This window comes from Anabas testudineus, chromosome 3 (genome assembly GCF_900324465.2).
Source record: "Anabas testudineus chromosome 3, fAnaTes1.2, whole genome shotgun sequence".
Lineage (NCBI taxonomy): Eukaryota > Metazoa > Chordata > Actinopteri > Anabantiformes > Anabantidae > Anabas > Anabas testudineus.
The window spans coordinates 26,289,294-26,310,771 of NC_046612.1; the positions used below are offsets into that span (position 1 = coordinate 26,289,294).

Below are 21,478 nucleotides of genomic sequence, written 5' to 3' on the forward strand. Positions count from 1 at the left end.
CCTGCGAGTTTGAGACCCCTGCTGTACAGTTTGGCGACAGTGGCACTGAAGAAAAGACTGGAGGCAGAGCTGAAGATGGCAAAGTTTAAGGTGTTGAGGCTCTGATAGAAAATTTCTGTAACAAACTTCTCAGGACCCCCGATGAGATTAATAAGGCAGTATTTTAATTTCTTTTGCGGAAGGGAGCATGCACTGACAGAGGCAAAACTCAAAGAAACTAACACATACATTTCTTTTTATTCTTTTTATTCACTCATGCCATCATGACATGTAATTAACTTTGTAACTTCCCTTCCTCGTAGTTGCGCTTCTTCCTCTCTGTCTCCCTCTCTATATACTTTTTTGCAGGCATCCCCGGCCTCTGAGTATGTTTTCAGTATGCAGTGACCGGCCCGACCTACCTGTCCTGTGGGTTGTCTGCTGCTTGTTGTTTATGTGTTACCTGTCCTCCTTCTCTCGTCTTTCCACTTACAGCAACTGCCTACACTGAGACATATACCTTATGTAAATTTAATTTACAACCCTACACTGTAAGAAATTTCCCTGTTAAATTACAGTAAACTACTGGCAGCTACATTTGCCAGCATACAACTGTTATTCTACTGTGTACCTACTGTAATCTACGACAGTTTATTACTGGTAAAAAATGACCTGCTGCACAGAATATACACTTTACAGTATAATACTGTTGGCTGTGTGATTGGCATTATACTGTTATTTTACTGTTCCTACTGTACTCTCTATAAACAGTAAACTACTATATGTACTACTGTATACTACTTGTACATGTATTAGAGTACTGTAGAATCTGGAAGTCAAAACATTTCACTACTCATCCATTCAGTCAGACTTCTCCAATCAGACTGAAGAAGCTACTTGAATGAGTAGTGAAACATTTTTACCTGAGAATAAAGAAGTCTAGTTGCCATGACTCAACTTCCAGATTCTACAGTACTCTAATACATGTACAAGTAGTATACAGTGGTACATATAGTAGTTTACTGTTTATAGAGAAGCTGGAAGCTAGAAGCTGCACAATAAAACATTGGAAAAATTGGAAATCCCTGAAAATTTCTTTCTGTGTTAAAACTTTAGTTTCTGTATGTAAACATCACACAGCAAATGTAGCTTCTTCTTAAAGCTTACTAAAGCTAGATATTACATTCAATTATCGTTTATCTAATTGTTTACATGTAACCTTTCTGTCGTGCCTACCTATAAATACATAATATAGTCAAATGTGTCATATTTTTTTAGTCCAAAGTTGGCTGTATTTTCTAAGGAGGCTCAGGTCCTTCAATGTCTGCAGCACCATGCTGCAGATGGTCTATAGGTCTGTGGTGGCTAGTGTTGTTTTCTATGCTGTGGTCTGCTGGGATGGCAACATGAAGGTCGCAGACACTAACACGCTGAATAAACTAATCAGAAGGGATGCCTCTGTTCTGGTTGTGGAGCTGGACCCTCTACATGTTGTAGCTGTAAGGAGGATGCTGTCCAAACTCCTCTCAATCCTGTACAATTCCTTCACCCACTACAGTGTGTTGGCTGGACAGTGGAGCATGTTCAGCCAGAAACTGATCAACATCAAGTGCTCCACAGAGCTCCACTGGAGATCTTTTCTGCCATCAAACTTTAAACCTCCTGCTTGCACAATAGAGGGAGGGGGAGTCACATTCAACATAATCAGTATTTTTGTCATATTTATCATTATCTATTGCTTTGTTCCTATTGGGCTTTTTGTATTGATGTTATTTTGTATTTGTATTGATTTAGATTGTTTTCTGGTTGTGGTTATTTTCTTATTTCTTATTTAGCAGCTGTAATGACCTGAAAACTATTATTATTATTATCATTAGTATTATATTTTTTATTATTATTTACTATTATTGTTTTTTAAATTTTGTCATCCTTTTCTTGCTTGCTGTTTGTCCACATCTTCCTGACACATCTGTTTGTATTTATTGAGAACCTCTAGAAACTGGCACAAAGTTCCTTGCATGCACAGGCATATGTGGCCAACCAAACTGATTCTGAATTAGATTTAGCCATATTGTAAAATAATAGAGTTGAACTTTTGGAACTATTTTACACAGTCACTTAAAAGTTTCGTTTTAATTTATTTTCATGTGAGATGGAGCTTTCTGTATGTATGATACGATCATTTTCAAGTTTTTACTTTAGTACTGGACAATATCATTTATTACTACTTATTATATTAACGACCATTGTGATCTATAGTACACCGCAAGGTGGCAGTAATACATGTATTACCTGTTTGTCAACCGCGAATAAACATTAGGGGAAGAAGAAGCAGCGGCAGCAGTAAATACCATTGTTCCGACTAGCAGCGTGTGTGAAGTGTCGCACGTCCAAGGAGTTTATACGGCAAAAAGCACAAGTTGGTAAAGTGAGTGCTTGGTCCAGACATGGTGAAACTATCTGCGGAGCTAATTGAGCAGGCTGCTCAATATACTAACCCAGTGAGAGACAGAGAATTGGATTTACGAGGTTAGTAAGGCTTTCTTCTCAAGCTACTGCATAGTTTGATACGCTAGCTAGCTTGCTAGCTTGCTATGCTATAGGTAACGTAAGCTTTACGTAGGTTTGAAGCTCCGCTCCATTCAAAACATCACAAATTGGCTTTCGTACTTATGGTATAAAGAAATTGTTTAATGTAATGTATTAATGTTGGGCATATAATAATTCGTTTACGGTGTCGCTGTTAGCTAGCAGCGTGGCGTTCAAGTACAGTCTGAAACCAACACATTGTTAGCATATTACTGAATATGTTTCAGCAGTTTGACAAGTATGTAGTTAATGTAAAAAAAAAATTCTGTATTTTAACGTGCTCAGATCAGCTAGTGTTAAACGTTAAGTAAATGTACTTCACGTTAAGCGCCTCACTTGATGTCGTTTAGTCATCAAATACAATTTTGACAAATTTGTAAGCGGGGTTCAGATCGTGTTGAGTGTTTCTAAGATGTCTAACACTAAAATCTGAGGAAAAAGTAGTTGTATATTCAAAGTCAATTTTCCCTGAACCTTTTCCTCAACTGCCGATTTCGACGCTTTAAATCGGCAAGAAAATGTTATAATCCAATGAGGTGATCGAGACAGACATGATTTATTAGGCCACATGTGACAAATTAAAAATACATTTAAAAAAATGTATCCCACGGTGCTGATCTTGGTAAACTCGGATACTTTAGGTCGTTTTTCAACGACGATTATATGTTATTCAATTAATTATATATTTTTCTTAGATTTATGTATTGAATGCAACAATTCTGCTTGTTACTCTGTAATTGCTACTAAATATTTCCTACACAAATAAAGCCACACATAAATTTTTACTTAAGTAAATGTTCCGTATGATCTTCCACCACTTTTTTTATATTTTATATTTGTCCATATTTCACAATATTGCTTAATATGACTTATGTCATGCTTTCAGTTTAATTCCTTTTGTTTTTGTTAGTCTAGCAACTCAAATAAAGCCACTGTAGTTTAATAATAACATACTTTATTGATCCCCTTAGGGAAGTTTCTATCTTCTGCTTACTGGACAATGTCTGAATATCAGGCTTTTATACACTTTATTGCTCTCAGTAATGTTTATGGAGACATAAAGTTACAATATTTCACACCACATCCCGAACTGCAAGTGTTAGCCTCAACCTCAACTAGCTAGACATCTATGTACAAATGAATTAAAGACACTTTAATTTCACGTTTAGTCCACACATATATGAGTAAGGAATGAAAGGATGCCACATATATTTGATGGACAGGAAAATCGCCAACCTACAGAGGGCTAAACTCAAAGACAATGATACACCGGGTTAGTCCATTTAGCTGTAATTAAATTTTCCTGTTCTGCACCAGAAAAAACCCAGGACGCACTGTATTGGCATAGGGGTCTTACAGTGGCTCCAAGGATTTCATTGCATTACCTAACAACAGTTAGGGTGTCATTGTCTAGCCCTGCTAATGCTGTTGGCAGTGAGCACAGGGCTCTCCAGAGGACGTTGGGCCCTCAGACAATTCTCTTTTTAAGACAGAGACATTTAAACCAGTGGCCTGCTAAAGGTCATTTTGTAGGGCTCTGGCAGTTCCCACATATTGATGTGCCATCCTGGAGGACTTGCAATGCCTGTGCAACCTCTGTATGGTCCAGGTGTCGTCCTTGGTACCAGTAATGAGCAAAATGCAAAACTAGTGAAAAACAGATAAGATGAGGAGGGAAAAACATGTCAGTGGCCTCCATCTAGTAATGTTACCACTACACTAACCAGCCGTGTTGTTGCCCCTCTAGTGCACCTGTTGTTAATTTCATTAACACCAAAGCAGCTGAAACTGACTAAAAGATAATATTCCAGAGGTTTAATTGACTTGATGCTATACTTTAATAATAAAAAAAAGTTTTATTCAGTCACACAGTGTTTCAGACAAAATACAACATCTTCCTGTCAAAAATTACAACCATGTCCAGTCTTATTGGTGCTTAATTCAGACAAATGCACGCATATATGCGTACAATCCCAAAACAACTGGTAATATCTGTAGATTGATGACTGAAGACAATCATAAGGCAGAAGACTGCTGTGTGAGATGTGGACAGATCTCTTACCTCAGATGATATTGTACTTTTATACAGTATGAGATGAAAAATTCTGTCATATCTGAGTCACATAGGCAAAGTGTCAAGTGTCATTTACCATTACATCCTGGACATCCTGTCGCATGATGGAAGCACAATCATCCATAATAATGTTAAAGTTCAAAAGTTACATGTATAAAAGCCTAACATTTTGCATAGTACACTGAAGAGGCAGTATTCCTACTGCTAGGGATTTTGTGGCTTTATTTGAGCTGCAAGAGGGCTACAGATTAAACTTGAAAGCACTTATCTGGTGCCAAAAACAACAGATAATAAATTAAGAGCACAATTTAAGTAATGCATGTCCACCACCATTTAGTAAAAAAATGTTTGCGTTTTCTGAAAACGTAGCTGTAGGGGGTCTCAAAAGTTGCTAAGCTTGCAGTTGGATATTTATCATACCATGTGTTCATCCATGAAAATACATCTCTATATATTGCCAATATAACATGACAGTCATTGATCTATGGAGAAAAAATTAAATTACTGTTTTTCATTTCACAGGCTATAAAATCCCAGTACTTGAAAATCTTGGAGCCACTCTGGATCAGTTTGACACAATTGATTTCTCTGATAATGAAGTGCGAAAACTGGATGGCTTCCCTCTACTCAAAAGACTGAAAACGCTGCTTATGAACAACAACAGGATTTGGTATGTTATAGCTGCACCACAATCAAATGGAAGTACATTATGAAGAAATGTAATGTTGATGTTGCATACTTAAATAAAAAAAAATGGCATTTCAGTGCTTTCCAGAGATTCAAAAATATATTTGGGCTGACTAGAATTCATACTAAGTGGTAATTTCTTTACAGTCAGTAGGTATGTTCCTAGTTACAGCTAGCTTAATTCCCAAAAGCTGCATGTTGTAGTAAATTGAAAGATGTGGATCCGGAGGTAGAGCAGTTGTCTACCAATCATGGGATCGGTGGTTTGATTCCTGGCTCCTCCTCGTCCTCGGGCAAGATACTGAACCCAAAGTTGCCCCCGGTGAGTAAATGGTAAATGGTCTGCCTTTCTATAGCGCTTTTCTACCTAGCTGGTACTCAAAGCGCTTTACACTGCGTCTCATTCACCCATTCACACACACAATCATACACACACTCACACACCAATGACAGAGCTGCTATGCAGCTGACCTGACTCATCAGGGGCAACTTAGGGTTCAGTACCTTGCCCAAGGACACCACTTTGGCATGTGACGTGGCAGCCAGGAATCGAACCACCAATCCTGTGATTGGCAGACAACTGCTCTACCTATTGAGACACAGCCACCCCCTGAGTCAGGTTGGCTGCATAGCAGTTGCCATTGAGTGGGAGTGTAAAAATGTGCTTGTGTGTGTGAATTGATTACCAGTTAAGTAGAAAAGTGCTATATAAGTGCATATCATTTACCATAAAGATATCTATCACAGAACCCATTCCATCCCTGTTTTGACAGACAACATGAAAAGCCTATGATAATGAGAATAGCGCTGTGCATACAAGTCGTGGTAGAGCCAAGTCAGGTTGCCGCCATAGTACTACTGCTAGCAGCACACATGCTAATGTTACTGCTCAGGAGCAGGGGCTAATGGTCTTGCAACATTACGGCTACCGTAGTCGGGAGCATGGAGCGTTTGCACCTTATAATCCGGAGCGCCCTATAGTGCGGAAAATACGGTATTTAGCTCACAGTGATGTCTACTAGAAGAGGGTAGAGAGAAAGAGACAAAGAAATAATGAATCCAAAAAGCAATGCTTAAGTTGTTTGTGTTAAGTTGGAAGTGAGCAGCGAAAAACGTCAGGTAAGAGCATGTCTAGATAAGATTTGCAGCTAAGTTCACAAGTAGTATTGAGTTCAATTTGATTTTATTTATGTAGCACCAAATCGCAACAGAAGTCATCTCAAGGCACTTTACAGTGTTAGATTTAGGAGTATAATTGTGTAAAAGATTATGTAGAAAACCCAACAATCCCATTTGAGCAAGCTTTAGACAACAATGGAGAGGAAAAAATCCTTTTAGACCAAGAAAGCTCTAGCAGAACCAGGCTCATAGTGAGCAGCCATCTGCCTCGACGGTTGGGGCAACAAAAACAACAAGCAGCAAAACACTGGGCAGGTCAACTGGATTCTGGACATATACATCTCCAGGCCAAGGATACCTGCAGAAAAGTGCAGAGAAGAGGAAGCACAACTACGGGAGAGAGAAGATACAAAGTTAATGACATGCAATGGTGGCATATGAATGGATAAAGGAGAAAGGAGTATCCCCCCAAAATGTATATTCTGAAACATTTTAGGGGGAATTTCTCACCCATTTTGAAATATGAAGCCTGAGATGCAGGTGTAAATTGATCCATGTTGCTCAATTCTCATATCTTCTTAAAAAAAACTATTACTCAAATTGAATAATTAATACATTGATTTTGTGTTTTAAACAATTTTTGTCCTAAGTAGCACAGCATGATTGTGTGTGTCGTAACTGTAAGATGTGACGTTAGGTTTTGTTTTGTTTTGTTTTGTTTTTCCCAAGCCGTATGGGTGAGAATCTGGAGCGGTCTCTGCCGAGTTTGTCAGAACTGGTCCTCACAAACAACAACATACAGGAGTTGGTGAGTACATTTAAGCAGAGGTTACTGTAATAGAACGATTCAAACACTATCAACAATTATGAATACAAAGAATTTTTACTGAAATGCCACAAAATTTAATTTACTCTCGTCAAATATGCTTCTGTGTTTTTAGTAATGTGAAGATTATTGTAGTGTCTGTCACAATTCTTAAATTCTGTCCTCACTGTGCATAGTAAATAGCTTAAGTTTCAAAATTAATGACTACACATTCTCATCCGGTGTTTAAAAACCTTCTGTCTGTCTGTCTGTCTCTCTCAGTACTATCTATCACATCTCCTGAAACACATATTAAAGAAAAAAGCTGTATGGAAGCAGTCTTCTTTCCCTCTATACAGCTAAAATCTGCTTCCTAAATCAGCTTAGGGCAGATGAGAAATCTGATTACTCATTAGCTGCATGTATACGTGGATATCCAGTAACCAGATTTCTTGAGTGCATGTAAACTCATTCCCTAATTACCCTCTCAGTGTGATGGTGTTACATATTTATTTATTTTATTTTATTTATTTATTTTTCTCTTACTTTTCATGTGTAGGGTGACTTGGACCCCCTGGCTTCAGTGAAGACACTGACACTTCTCAGGTATGATTAATCAACACTGAAATATTTCTTGGATATTGAGCTGTCTTGTGGAACAGTGAATTGTAACTTGTGTGCTTGTAACAATCATTCAATTTCCAGCTTGTTAAGGAATCCAGTGACAAACAAGAAGCATTACAGGCTGTATGTTATCAACAAAATTCCTCAGATCCGTGTGCTTGATTTCCAGAAGGTAAAACTCAAGGTAAGTGCTAGCAAGCAGTAGGTAGGTTTGGCAAATGTTTGCAAACCAGAGTTAGTTCTTGAATGACCCTTTACACTATTTGTAGGTCTGGTATGAAAAGTCAGTCATGTAAAGCTAAAACAGTAGGATGGTATTCACAAATGTTGATTAACACACTTTTTTAAACCACAGTAAGAATTAAAAGTTAAACTTGTATCTTCTCTCCTGGAGTTGAACACGAGAGAACTTCTGGTGAATTGTGGTTTTTTTTTTACCTGGCTTTGCCTTCCTTTTATGGAAGCTTAGTTTGTCATTTAACTCTGTGATATCATCATAGGAGCGACAGGAGGCGGAGAAAATGTTCAAGGGCAAACGAGGTGCTCAACTTGCAAAGGATATTGCCAAGCGAACAAAAACGTAAGTCCACAACAGGCAGCAGGTCCTCAGAATCACTGGATTCAAGCTGAAACGAAAAAAATGTCGGCACCTGTCATATACAGTATGTTTATGAGCAAAATGCTATGTGGGGTGGCCTTTATGTGACAACAACTTTGCAACACACAGTTCTGAGATTAATTATTTGGACAGTTTCACACTTTGCTGTTTAGGCTCTGAGCTTTAGCTTATATTTGAGACTGCGTCAAGTTAGTGATAATTTGTGTAGGCTTACATCAGTGTTACCTGCCAAATAACTACATGTATATTTCATGGAAATGTAAATCTCAGTCCAGCTCAGCATGTATTCCACCAGACTAAAGATAAAAGCAACAAGCAGGAGCCAAAAGCGGTCAGGGAAGCTGTGTGTGTCCATCTTGTGTGAATGATGTCTGTTTCTTTCAGATTTACTCCTGGAGCAGCACCACAGATTGAGAAGATGAGGACAGGGCCATCTCAGGCAGAAGTGGAAGCTATCAAGGTTTGGCTAGGCATTGAGAGCTGAACTTTTGACCCTCTTGAAAAAAATCCACAGTCACCTTCCACAGCATTCTTTAATTTTTGCACATTTTATTGGATAGTAAATGATAATTGTAATTTGAAATGAAGAAATGTTTTGGTTTTTTACTCCATTCATCAGCACACGTTGACAATAATATGTATAATTTTTAACCAACTTCTTTTCTTCAAACTAGTTTCCAAGGTCAAAAAGTGAACATTTTGTTTACTATAATTAATGGTCATGTGATACAGTGGAGATAAGCTTTAAAGTAACTAGATCTCTTGCAGTAGACTTCCAGAATTAAGTGAGCTTGGGTTTACAAATGGCTTCTATTCCAGAATGCAATTGCTAATGCTTCCTCATTGGCGGAGGTGGAAAGGCTGAAAGGGATGCTGCAGGCTGGACAGATCCCAGGCCGAGACCTTAGGCAAGGTTAGTGTGTTCAAATACTAATCTCGACTTATACTGTACAACTAGGTTGATTCATTTTAAAACGTGTTTGTATTTCCTAGTCACAATAGGATTTTTTGAAAAGTGATAGGTAGCTTAAAGTTGGTGTCCTGCTGTTTACTGGCTCAGCCTTAAAGGGTGAGGGTGGTGGGGAGTATCGCTATACTGACACGGGCTATACTAATGAATAGATCACTATGGACTAGAGATAATACAAAAACTATTGCAAGGTAATGTAAACACTATTGTGTGGGAACGCAAACGTAGCTATGAAGATGAAATCACTGCAGTGACCCTTACTGCAAATCAGAAATCAGAAAGATACATGGACACCACCAGCTGTGCTCTTTTTATAGTGATCAATATTAACTAGTTTTCTTGTATAGGTCTCTTATAACCTTTTTGTTCTGCATGTATAAACATATTAATTTGTGAAATTAGGTACACCTGCAATGGTGGAGGACGAAGAGGAGGACGAGGGTGAAACTGCACACATGGATGCAGATACATGTGGAGTAGCTGGAGAGGAGATGGATGAGAGAGAGGAAGAGGATGATGAAGATATGGAGAAAGAGTCACAAGTTAATGGCTCCTGAGCACCAATTACATTTTTTGTTTTAAATTTTTGTTGGACAAATGCCTACCAGGGCTATTTTTGTTTTTTGTTTTTGTTTGTAAAATGACATACAATAAACAGATTTTTATATTGCTGAGTGTGTCCACGTAACTAAATCAGCAGAAATTCTGAGTCAGAGGAATTACACAAGTTTTTCACCAGATAACGCCACCTTCTGATTACACGTCTCACTCTTAACATCTCTGCTTAAATGAGAGAAGGCCATCTTCAACTCAGCCTCTCTAAGACAGAAGTTCTAGTCTTCAAAGCTAGACCTTCAGTGAAGCATATCATAGTGGGGGCCATCACTAAAGACTGTAAATTTGCAAAAAAAAAAACCTGCGGGTTATCATTGATGACCAGCTGAACATAACTGACACATCTCTGTCTCAAGGGCATGCAGATTTGTGCCTTTCAACATCAGACAGATCAGACCCTACCTTTCTAAATATGCAACCATTTCAATTAATTGTACGGGACTACTTGACTACTGCAGAGCCCTGCTGACAGGGTTGCCAGCATGCACTATAAAACCTCTCCAGATATTTCAAACTGCAGCAGCACATCTAATTTTTGATCAGCCAAATCTGTACACTGGCTTCCTGTAGCTGCATGCATCAAGTTTGATGCCTACAGAGTAGTCAACTCAACAGCACCTGCCTAAACTCCCTCATCTAGGTCTACAATCCCTCCAGCCCACTGCGCTCTGCCAGGGAATGGCGTCTGGTGATACCTTCATCACACAGGAAAAGCTCTTCAGCTCAGTGGTCCTACGATGGTGGAACGACCTACCAAACTGCACGTTGAGCAGCACCCTCACTTCCAATATTGAAAAAATCTACTAAAAACAGAACTATTTCAGAACTTCCTATGCACTTTAATCTAAAAAACCCACACTTGTTCCATCCTGAAACAATATTTCTTTATTTAGCACTTTACTGTTTTCTTCTTGAATTAGATTTTTTTGTTTGCCTTGTACCTCCATTATAAGTTTCTTTGCATAAACACAATTGCCAGGTGAGTATAAGGACTACTGCTCTGCTCAGGTACTCCAATTCCTTATCAAAAATGGTATGGGTGTCATATAACGCATGGTGTGTGTTGTACTTGAGGCTAACAGCTCCTTCTCTGTGCCTAAGGCTTACACATAGTCTTCTCTGCCTTTGCAGAACCATACTATTCAAATTAATCTGTCTGTTGTCTGTCCTGCTTTTAAATAACCCAGTGGTCACTTTATTGGGTGGATCTATACAATCCAATAATGCAGCTCTGCCATGAATTCTACTTTACAAGGTAATAATTTCTCAGTTTTAACTGTCCCCTTAAGCTATCCCTGCGCAATAGACTGAACAAGTGTCACTAATACTGTTAAGCAGCCAGTCAATGTAATTTTATTGCACTACAAGCAGCAGTGTAGGCCTGATTTCATTTTACTTTGACACTAAAATATGCAGAATCTGCACCAGACAGGGTAGGTGTATGGCAGAAATAATGCCTTTATTTTTATCGATATCAACATTAATTCTTCATGAGACTGATTACAACTACCTTTCAGATGGGAGTATAGCCTAAACATATGTCAGGTGATACAATCAAACACAGCTTTCATTTTAATGTAACTGAATTTCTTGCATTCTCACTGGTACATGCAATAGCTAAATAAAACTGTCTCAGCCTATCTTATAGATATTACACATGGAATAACTAGGTTATTCAGTTAACAGAAAACTCAAGTTTATTAAGAAATGGTTTAACTGTAATATTACTTTTTGTGAACATATTCTAAAAGGAAAATGGGTTGTTATTTTGAAGCCTGGGGGTGATCATTGATGATCTAGCTATAAGTGAGCTTTACAGACATCTCCTCTGTCTGAAGGGCATGCATTTCTCTTTTCAGCATCACTGAGCGGATTACCAGCATGCATCCTGAACTCCCTCATCCAGGTCTACAATCCTTCCTGCCCACTGCAGTCTGCAAGCGAACATCTTGTGGTCCCCTCACCCCATCTCAAAAGATCCCAGGCAAAACCTTTCAGTTTAATGGTTCCGAGATGGTGGAACGACCTCTGCATGCTCAGCTGCCTCATTCTCAATTTTCAAAAAATTCTCTTTTTTATTATTCCACCCATTTCCTCGGTTGTTAACTAGTCCTCAGCGCTTTGTCGTAGAAACTTCATTCAGCTTTCTAAACGTGTGTTTACTTTAGTCTACGTGTCCTATTATTTTTCACATTTATATGTTTTCAATTTTTTATTTTAGTCAACTTTTGGTGTTGCGTTTTTTGTGAATGGCTGTCTATGGGAGTCATTGTTCAACTTCCCATCATCATCAACTCTAATACTTTGTCGTAAAAACTTTATTTCATATTCAACTTATATCATTTAAACTTTAAACGGATGGAGACACTTTGAACCTTTTCCCTTTAAGTCAGTTTCTTTGTATCTTTTATACTTTTGGCAGTTTTTACGGAATTTGTGCTCCATTTTCAACTTCTCCATTGGTTTGAATGATAACTGGTTGGAGGTTAGAGTGGGCTACAGGTTATAGTGGGTGATATCACAGGTTAGAGTGGGCTACAGGTCAGAGTGGGCTACAGGTTAGAGTGGACTACAGGTTAGAGTGGACTACAGGTTAGAGTGGACTACAGGTTAGAGTGGACTACAGGTTAGAGTGGACTACAGGTCAGAGTGGTCTACAGGTTAGAGTGGGCTACAGGTTAGAGTGGACTACAGGTTAGAGTGGACTACAGGTTAGAGTGGACTACAGGTTAGAGTGGGCTACAGGTTAGAGTGGACTACAGGTTAGAGTGGACTACAGGTTAGAGTGGGCTACAGGTTAGAGTGGACTACAGGTTAGAGTGGACTACAGGTTAGAGTGGGCTACAGGTTAGAGTGGGCTACAGGTTAGAGTGGGCTACAGGTTAGAGTGGGCTACAGGTTAGAGTGGACTACAGGTTAGAGTGGACTACAGGTTAGAGTGGACTACAGGTTAGAGTGGACTACAGGTTAGAGTGGGCTACAGGTTAGAGTGGGCTACAGGTTAGAGTGGACTACAGGTTAGAGTGGGCTACAGGTTAGAGTGGACTACAGGTTAGAGTGGACTACAGGTTAGAGTGGGCTACAGGTTAGAGTGGACTACAGGTTAGAGTGGACTACAGGTTAGAGTGGACTACAGGTTAGAGTGGACTACAGGTTAGAGTGGGCTACAGGTTAGAGTGGACTACAGGTTAGAGTGGGCTACAGGTTAGAGTGGACTACAGGTCAGAGTGGGTCACAGGTTAGAGTGGGGAGGCAAATTCTTTTAAACCAAACTTTTTCTCAAACTGTCAGCACGGTGTGTGTGTGTCTCTGTTTACTAACAGTCCGTGTTCCCACTGAGCCTTTATATATTCACTCTTATATATATATATAACCAGTTCTGCCATATATTTTGGCTTTTTATCTTTGTGAACTTTTTTCAGTTTTTCAACTTTATCCTTTTGTAAACTGTCCTCTAGATCAATTTTTCTTTGTGCTGTTCATTTAGATTAGACTAAGATTAGATTTAGCCAGCAGCTTCGGCTTCTTCTAGTTAACTTGAAATGAGTGTCCTGGATTTCATTTGAGACGTTATTTAAGGGTCATCGACATTTACACGTGTAAACACCTCCGCTAGGTGTCGTAGGAAATAACTAACTTACTATTTTTATTGTTTCATTAAAGTTTCTTGGGAGAAAAAATACATTGGGCGCCATTTTGTAATCCGGTATACCGGATACACCCTACAGGCGAGTATTTGTTTAGCACCGTGACCGGGAGCCATGTTTGAATACGAAATCCACCTGCTGTACTAACGTTACATCCAAACAACGTCACACTCACGCATCTCATGCGTTTACTTCGGTTCTAATAAATGTGAGCGGCATTATACGGAATCTTTTCCGCCACTAAAAACCCGTGAGCCGATCAATTGACTAAGTCCAGCACGAGAGACTCGTCTGAAATGGATGATGTAAAGATCCCAGACGTCGATGAAGGTGGAGTGCCTGATCAAGTGAGGAGAGCACCCCAGGAAAACCAAGATGTCAGTTCCTTCAGCGAGTTTGGTAACTTGGCATGTTATTCATTATTATAACGAGTTAACTAACTACTTTGACTTACCCCTAAGGGGATGGCGATTAATTCTTAGCATCGACAGCATGCTAGTACGTAGCTATAGTCGTTGCATTAGCTGCTAACTTCACTGAGTTACCACTGACACGTACCGTGAGGTAAGGTTATAGCTACAGTGCACAGCTGGACACTTCATGTGTCTTTCCAGCATGACACTACTGTAGTGGTGAGTAATAGTGTGATGGACAGCTATCTAGCTATCTCTAGCGTTGGGTTGGATTGCGGTTCCGGGTATGCAGTCTCACTTCCACATAACGCTTCGTCATCTAAGAACGGGCTAACTACAGTGAAGTGGTAGGAGAAGAACCTCCGAAATAAACCTCCTGCCAGTCCACTTCATGTCGGGGTATCCTTTCGGATCCTTTACTCCCATTTAACTGACCGATCCGAGCGAGTTACTGAAGAAAAACAAAAAACTAAATACTTTAAACAGTGTTGCACTTGAGGTTGTTGATAACATTGATGTTAATTTATCTACGGATTTAGGGAGTGAACCCCATTCAAAAACCTGATTTCTGAACATTTACTATGACAAATCAATACACATTTCTTCTATTCCCAAACTGAGCCTTTAGCTGGAATAAAAATAAATATGTAAATGTGGGAGCTCCACACCGGAGAAACTAGACTGTTTAAAAGTAGAAAAATATACTTATTTTGTGTTCAATTCACACTTGTGCTGTAAACTGCTAACAAGCTTTTAAAGGTAAAAGAAAAATTTGAATAATAATTTAAAAAAAGTGAATACATATAATAATTTGCACCAACGTCCTCACACCTTATTGCAGGTTACAGCCTTACTAAAAACAGCCTTCTAAAGTAAATGTGTGACACATTAAAATATTATTATTCATTTTGATAAACATAGTGATTCGTGTAAATAGGGACAAGAGGTGAGGCCAGCAGTGGGCTAAAGGTTAGAGAAGCAAACGTATAACTGGGAGGGTGCTTGTGAATTCTTCCACCAGAAGGACTAAATCTGAGCGGACAGGATAAAAAGCAGCACTTGCACCCTCATAAACACTGTGGTGTGTGAATGAACAGAAGGCGGTGAAGTAAATGTTTATTTATTTAGTTTAGCTACATTGTCAGGATTGTTGTTGATTGTAAATCTATTTACCTATGTCCATGCATATCTCTGATGAAGTTGCTTTACAACAGTAAGTGTGATGTGTTTGTTACTGCCTCCATAGCAGAAGAGCTCCTGTCCCAGTATGGGTGGTACCTCCTGGTTTTGACTGTGCTTGTCTACCTGCTCATCCAGTACCTTAGCAAGAGGAGATCCAGCCAGAGCACAGCCCCCAAAATAATGCAAGGTCAGCACCAGCACCTTCCAAGTATCTGTTTATTTATCTGATTCAAGTTTTAACAGAGTTCAGATCAGTAAGTCAGACTTTGGGCAGACTTGATTTAAAAAAAGAGGCAACATTGCTCTGTGTAATGATTCAAGATTCAGCTGCTCTTGGCTCAGTCGGAATGAAAAAGAACCACAACCAGAAAACAGCCACACCAACTCAAAAACTAAATAACATCAGGACAATACAGTACACAGAGTATCTAAGCCAGCACATGTATGCATGTGTAGTGGGTGGGAGGGATTGTTCAGGATTGAGAGGAGTTTGAACAGCATCTTCCTCTCAGCTACATCATGTAGAGGGTCCAGCTCCACACCCAGAACAGAGCCAGCCCTCCTAATCAGTTTGTTCAGCCTGTTAGTGTATTCCAACTTCATATTGCTCCACCAGCAGACCACAGCATAGAAGATGATACTGATCACCAAAGACTCAGAGAACATCCGCAGTGTGGTGCTGCAGACGTTTAAGGACCCAAGCCTCCTCAGAAAATACATCCTGCTCTGGGCTTCTTTCATACACTGCTGTTGAGTTTGTTCTTCCAGGTATTTGTACTGGGATACAACCTCTACTTCCTCCCCCATTATAGAGAGAGGAGTGAGAGTGACTCCTAGATTTACAGAAGTGAACTGTAAATACACTGAATGCCCAGGGGTTCGCAGCAAGTGACTGAGTGTGTTGAAAACTTTTGTGTCAGGTAACTGACACAGCCTTGATGTGAAAACAAAAACAAAACACTGATTTCTACAGTTTACTTTTTGCGCTGTTCAAACTCCGGTGTGCTCAACAGGCACCACCCCTAAACTAAAACTAACAGAGTATTTACAATAGGGTTAATAACAATAAATACTTTATTGATCCCCTTTGGGAAATTGCGGTTAGAACCACTCACCCTGGGGTTTGTAGACGACTGCTCTACCACCTGAGCTACTGTTGCCCCATAATAGAGTTCATATGAAAAACAACTTCAGTTCTCATACTCTAAAGTTCAGCTAAAGCTACTGCGAGGTTATGAATTCTTCATTGTGTTGGTTCCAGCAACAAACTTACATGTGACTGCTGGGACATGTCCATCTGCTGTGGCTTTGTAAAAAAAAAAAAAAAAAGAATATTGTACACCCAGCCTTCGACCCAGAATGCTCTGTTGAGCATTTTGAGCTGCAAGTTGTTGGTCTTTATTTATTTGGGATGTTAGACTAGAGTGTAAGTTTCCATCACTGGCTGTCCAAAGACTCTTGTGGAGATTTGCCTTTACAGTACACACAAATTTCAGTTAAAAACATGCATTTACAGTCATATGAACCAGATTAGAGATGCAAATCATCACGCTGGGGGTAAACTCAGACATACAAAATCTGTTTGATGACTTACAGGCAGTTTACATAGAAAGTGTTTTTAGATGTGCATGTATCTCAGTTCATGTATCACAGAACTGATAAAATTCCATTTTATTAAAATGTATCAATCCACACTGAATCTAAGAGACATCCCTGTTAGACTGTTAGATATTAATTTTCTATTGGCTTGTAGTTTGTTGTTCTCATTAATGTGGAATGATTTTGATGATTGTTTTTTTTTCTTTTATAAAGATGCTTCGTCTGTGGCAAGAAGACAAGAGGCCATGGAAGCAGCTCGGAGAAAGATGCAAGAGGAGTTAGATGTTAAAGCAGCAGCTTTCAAAGAAAAAATGAAACAGGTACAGAAATGAATTAGAAAGGGGAATGTCTAAAAGAATAAAAGAAGTTTAAAAGCATAATTATGCTCATTTATGATATCAGAAACTGAATGAGTCATGCATTTTGTTAATAGCAAGAAGAAGAGAAGGGGAGGCAGAAAATTGAGGTATGGGATACCATGCAACAGGGGAAGAGCTACAAAGGAGGTTCAAAACTTTCTCAGGTTAGTTTCAAATGTAGTCATCTGGAATCCTTTGTGTTTTACTGTAATTACTTAAATTGAATAATTAAGGAATTTTGAAGCTGGTCTATATAATACAATATTCCACTGCTTCCAAAAAACTGAACTGTTCCCTGAACAACATGTTATCAAGGTAATTTATAGCAGCAAATCTTCATCACTTTAAAGAATGTGATGACAGAGTAAGCTCCCGTTTCACTCTGATGCCATGATTTGTCAACACATTAACAATACAGTACACTAAAATGTGAGTAGTTTCTCTCTAATTGCTCATTTATCTATACTACACTACTGTTCAGAGGTTTGGGGTCGGCATATTTTCTCATCAGATTCATCAGAGATTGTTACATTGTAACATTGTTACGTACAGTGGCCCATTATCAGCAGACCTTAGTCCTATGTTCCAATGACATGTTGTTTGCTAATGCAGGTTTAATAATTAAAAGCACTTGATCATTACAAAACTGTTATACTATACTATTACTATAAGTGATACATACACGTTTTCAACTAAACATGTATGTTTTCATGAAAAACAAGGAAAGTTATCCCAAACCCTCCAAGAGTATTGTATACAATAACACATATATATCGAACATTATAAATAACAGTTTAACTGTCTAGGCCAGGTGTCACTAACAGGCGGACCGCGGTGTGGACCCAGAAGCTGTCTCATACGGACCTGGAGCTACAGACAAAACTGAACGTTTTGATTCCAAATCTAGCAGGACACCTTAATTTTAAATGGCGCAGCTATTGTGATCTTTATGGTCGTTATTTAGTGGAAGCGAGAACGCATTGACCAATTGAATGCCGGTTAAGCCGTCCCACGTGACTTCACTTAGCCAATCGATTCTGTGGATCACAGGCGGTAAAATTAGCGACTCAACATTAGATGAGAGAAAGTTCGAGGTTGGAAAGGAATTAATAAAAAAGACGGGGATAACAGATACAGACGACAGAGAGGAGAGAGACAGACGACAGAGAGGAGAGAGACAGACGACAGAGAGGAGAGAGACAGACGACAGAGAGGAGAGAGACAGACGACAGGGAGGAGAGAGAGACAGACGACAGAGAGGAGAGAGACAGACGACAGAGAGGAGAGATACAGACGACAGAGAGGAGAGAGACAGACGACAGAGAGGAGAGAGAGACAGACGACAGGGAAGAGAGAGAGACAGACGACAGGGAGGAGAGAGAGACAGACGACAGGGAGGAGAGAGAGACAGACGACAGGGAGGAGAGAGAGACAGACGACAGAGAGGAGAGAGAGACAGACGACAGCGAGGAGAGATACAGACGACAGAGAGGAGAGAGAGACAGACGACAGAGAGGAGAGAGACAGACGACAGAGAGGAGAGAGACAGACGACAGAGAGGAGAGAGAGACAGGCGACAGAGAGGAGAGAGAGACAGGCGACAGAGAGGAGAGAGAGACAGACGACAGAGAGGAGAGAGAGACAGACGACAGAGAGGAGAGAGAGACAGACGACAGAGAGGAGAGAGAGACAGACGACAGAGAGGAGAGAGACAGACGACAGAGAGGAGAGAGACAGACGACAGAGAGGAGAGAGACAGACGACAGAGAGGAGAGAGACAGACGACAGAGAGGAGAGAGAGACAGGCGACAGAGAGGAGAGAGGAGAGAGACAGACGACAGAGAGGAGAAAGTCAGACGACAGAGAGGAGAGAGACAGACGACAGAGAGGAGAGAGAGACAGACGACAGCGAGGAGAGAGACAGACGACAGAGAGGAGAGAGAGACAGACGACAGCGAGGAGAGAGGAGAGAGACGAGAGAGATGGTTACATTAGCATAACATTAGCACATGTTGCTGTTAACAGCTACAAAGTTATAGTTATATATAGTCATAGGCAATGTCTAAAACTTCTATAGATAAAAGGTTCACGTTAGATATTACTAACATTTTTGTTTTTCTTTTCACTGCAGACAGCCGAAGAAACTAGTTCATCAACAACAGTGCTCAAACCAAAGACAGATAAGAAGCCACTTCGCAGTGCTGGTATGTACTTCACAGAACAGGACTCATTGAAACTGAGACATTTAGTGGGGGAAAATGTTAAAGAGGGGTTAGTTAAATATTGGCACAGGTTTTAAATTTAAAAATAACCTAGCTGATAGTAATGCCGACTACATTCTACTGTTCATCACCCGTCTGGAGAGAGTACCTTAGGTCGGTTTCCTCTTATGTCCTAAGTTATTAGAAATTCTATCACATGAAACTCTCTGCCATCTTAGTTGATCTTATTCCAGCTCAAGTTTTTAGTTAGTTATTTCATTGGTTGCATCCTCTTTTTTAATTTTTAACCAATCCCTGCCTACTGGTAATGTCCCAAATCATTTCAAAATTGCTAACTCTGTTAAGAAAAACCTTAAGAGCTAGATACAGCACTACGTGAAAGCTACAGGCCAATCTCCAAGCTCCCTTTTAACACTATGATTTTAGACAAAAGTGTTTTCAAATACTTGAAAAGGGCAGAAAACTGATTTCCAGCCTGGGTTTTTTCTTTCCTTTACTTGTACATGCTCTCCTCTGGACAAATTGTTCATAAACATGGTGTTTCTTTTCACTGCCGTGCCGATGATACCCACCTGTACCTGTCTGATGTTGTGGCATGCTGATTTTTTTTTTTACAGGACTTTCTAGGTGAGATTAAAAGCTGGATGGCTTAAAATTATTTTGATTTGTATGTGCAGACTGCATTCTGTTCTTCTGTGTGTTTTTCAGACTACCATCCTCTGAGTGGACAGGGAGGAGGGTCCTGCTCATGGAGACCTGGCAGGAGAGGACCATCATCTGGTGGATGAGGTTAAAGAAAGTCAGACATCGGTCTGTATGACCTTTGACCCCTGACACCCTGATTTTCACACTGACTGAATGAATAAGCACATAATGTTCCTAAGTCCTCAAACAAACTTTTCTGCATACTTCAGCATCATAATAGCATATACCTGGTATCCTGATTTTCTTCTTCTGTAATATGTCAGGTAGGAGTTAGTGCATTGTGCTTGTAATGATGCCATACCTGTAAATGGTCCGTAAACCAGTAGGTTTGGCTGATGAATTTCCCAGTCAGTGTTTATTTATTTTCTTTCTTTAATTTAATTCTTTGACATATTTTAAGGTGAATTAGTTTTTGCCACATTAGCTTTTGAGGTGATATTCCTACAGCAGCTACAGCTGGTGGGCAATGGTAAATTAGAAGAAATCTGATTACATAGTTAGACACATTTTGACGCATCAGAATGTAAGGAGGGTATTCTGTACTTATTGTATGAAATAAACATATGGTCATACAACGGGTTAAAATGCCAAATGAGTTTTCTTCTAACACTATGTATGTTTTACCATAACTGTATTAATCCAGGTAGGCTCATTAAGACCAAGATATATAACTATCCATCTATCCATTTTCTTCCGCTTATCCGGGACCAGGTCACAAGGGCAGCAGTCTAAGCAGAGATGCCCAGACTTCCCTCTGCCTAGACACCTCCTCCAGTTGAGACACATAGTTCCTCCAACATTTCCTGTGTCCTCCCTGGTACCTCCTCCTGGTGATACATGTCCAGAGCATCCCACAGGCATGTGAATCAGATGCCCAAGCCACCTAAGCTGGCTCCTCTCAATGTAAAGGAGCTGACACATGGTGTACATGTTAAATGCTCATTCATAGAACAGAAACATGCATAAATTACATACAAACTGGTCCAGACGTTTTTGAACAATGACACAATTTTGCACTTGTACACTACCACAACAAATTTAAAATAAAACCATCCAGATGTCAAAGTGTAGACATTCAGTTTCAATTTAGGGTGTTTAACATATTTGATTAAACACCCAATTTGATTTAATTGTTCAGGAATTAAGGCCAATTTTATACACGCTTCCCATTGTTAGGTGCCTATATTATGCCTATTTTTGGGCTTGACAAAAAAATAGGTTCTTAAGGTCCTGCAGACTGAAGGCTGCATGAGGACCGTGCTGCTCAATT

At 39.6% G+C, this 21,478-nt stretch overlaps 2 protein-coding genes across 3 annotated transcripts; both read left to right on the top strand.

The window, feature by feature from the left end:
* Positions 1-2,310: 2,310 nt before the first annotated feature.
* On the top strand, positions 2,311-10,137 carry snrpa1 (small nuclear ribonucleoprotein polypeptide A'). The gene is made up of 9 exons (XM_026379138.1): positions 2,311-2,508; positions 5,165-5,312; positions 7,178-7,256; positions 7,813-7,859; positions 7,959-8,061; positions 8,378-8,457; positions 8,881-8,956; positions 9,316-9,409; positions 9,869-10,137. The coding sequence occupies exons 1-9, from the start codon at positions 2,427-2,429 to the stop codon at positions 10,021-10,023; spliced, it is 864 nt and encodes a 287-aa protein (XP_026234923.1). The 5' UTR covers positions 2,311-2,426; the 3' UTR covers positions 10,024-10,137.
* Positions 10,138-13,819: 3,682 nt separating this feature from the next.
* On the top strand, positions 13,820-20,785 carry selenos (selenoprotein S). Of its 2 annotated transcripts, none has more exons than XM_026379124.1 (6): positions 13,820-14,127; positions 15,391-15,510; positions 17,136-17,242; positions 17,356-17,445; positions 19,413-19,485; positions 20,212-20,785. In XM_026379124.1, the coding sequence occupies exons 1-6, from the start codon at positions 14,025-14,027 to the stop codon at positions 20,289-20,291; spliced, it is 573 nt and encodes a 190-aa protein (XP_026234909.1). In that variant the 5' UTR covers positions 13,820-14,024; the 3' UTR covers positions 20,292-20,785. The 2 variants fall into 2 exon arrangements, with proteins under 2 accessions (XP_026234909.1, XP_026234908.1); XM_026379123.1 differs by having other exon boundaries at positions 13,822-14,127; positions 15,388-15,510.
* The last annotated feature ends 693 nt before the right edge of the window (positions 20,786-21,478 follow it).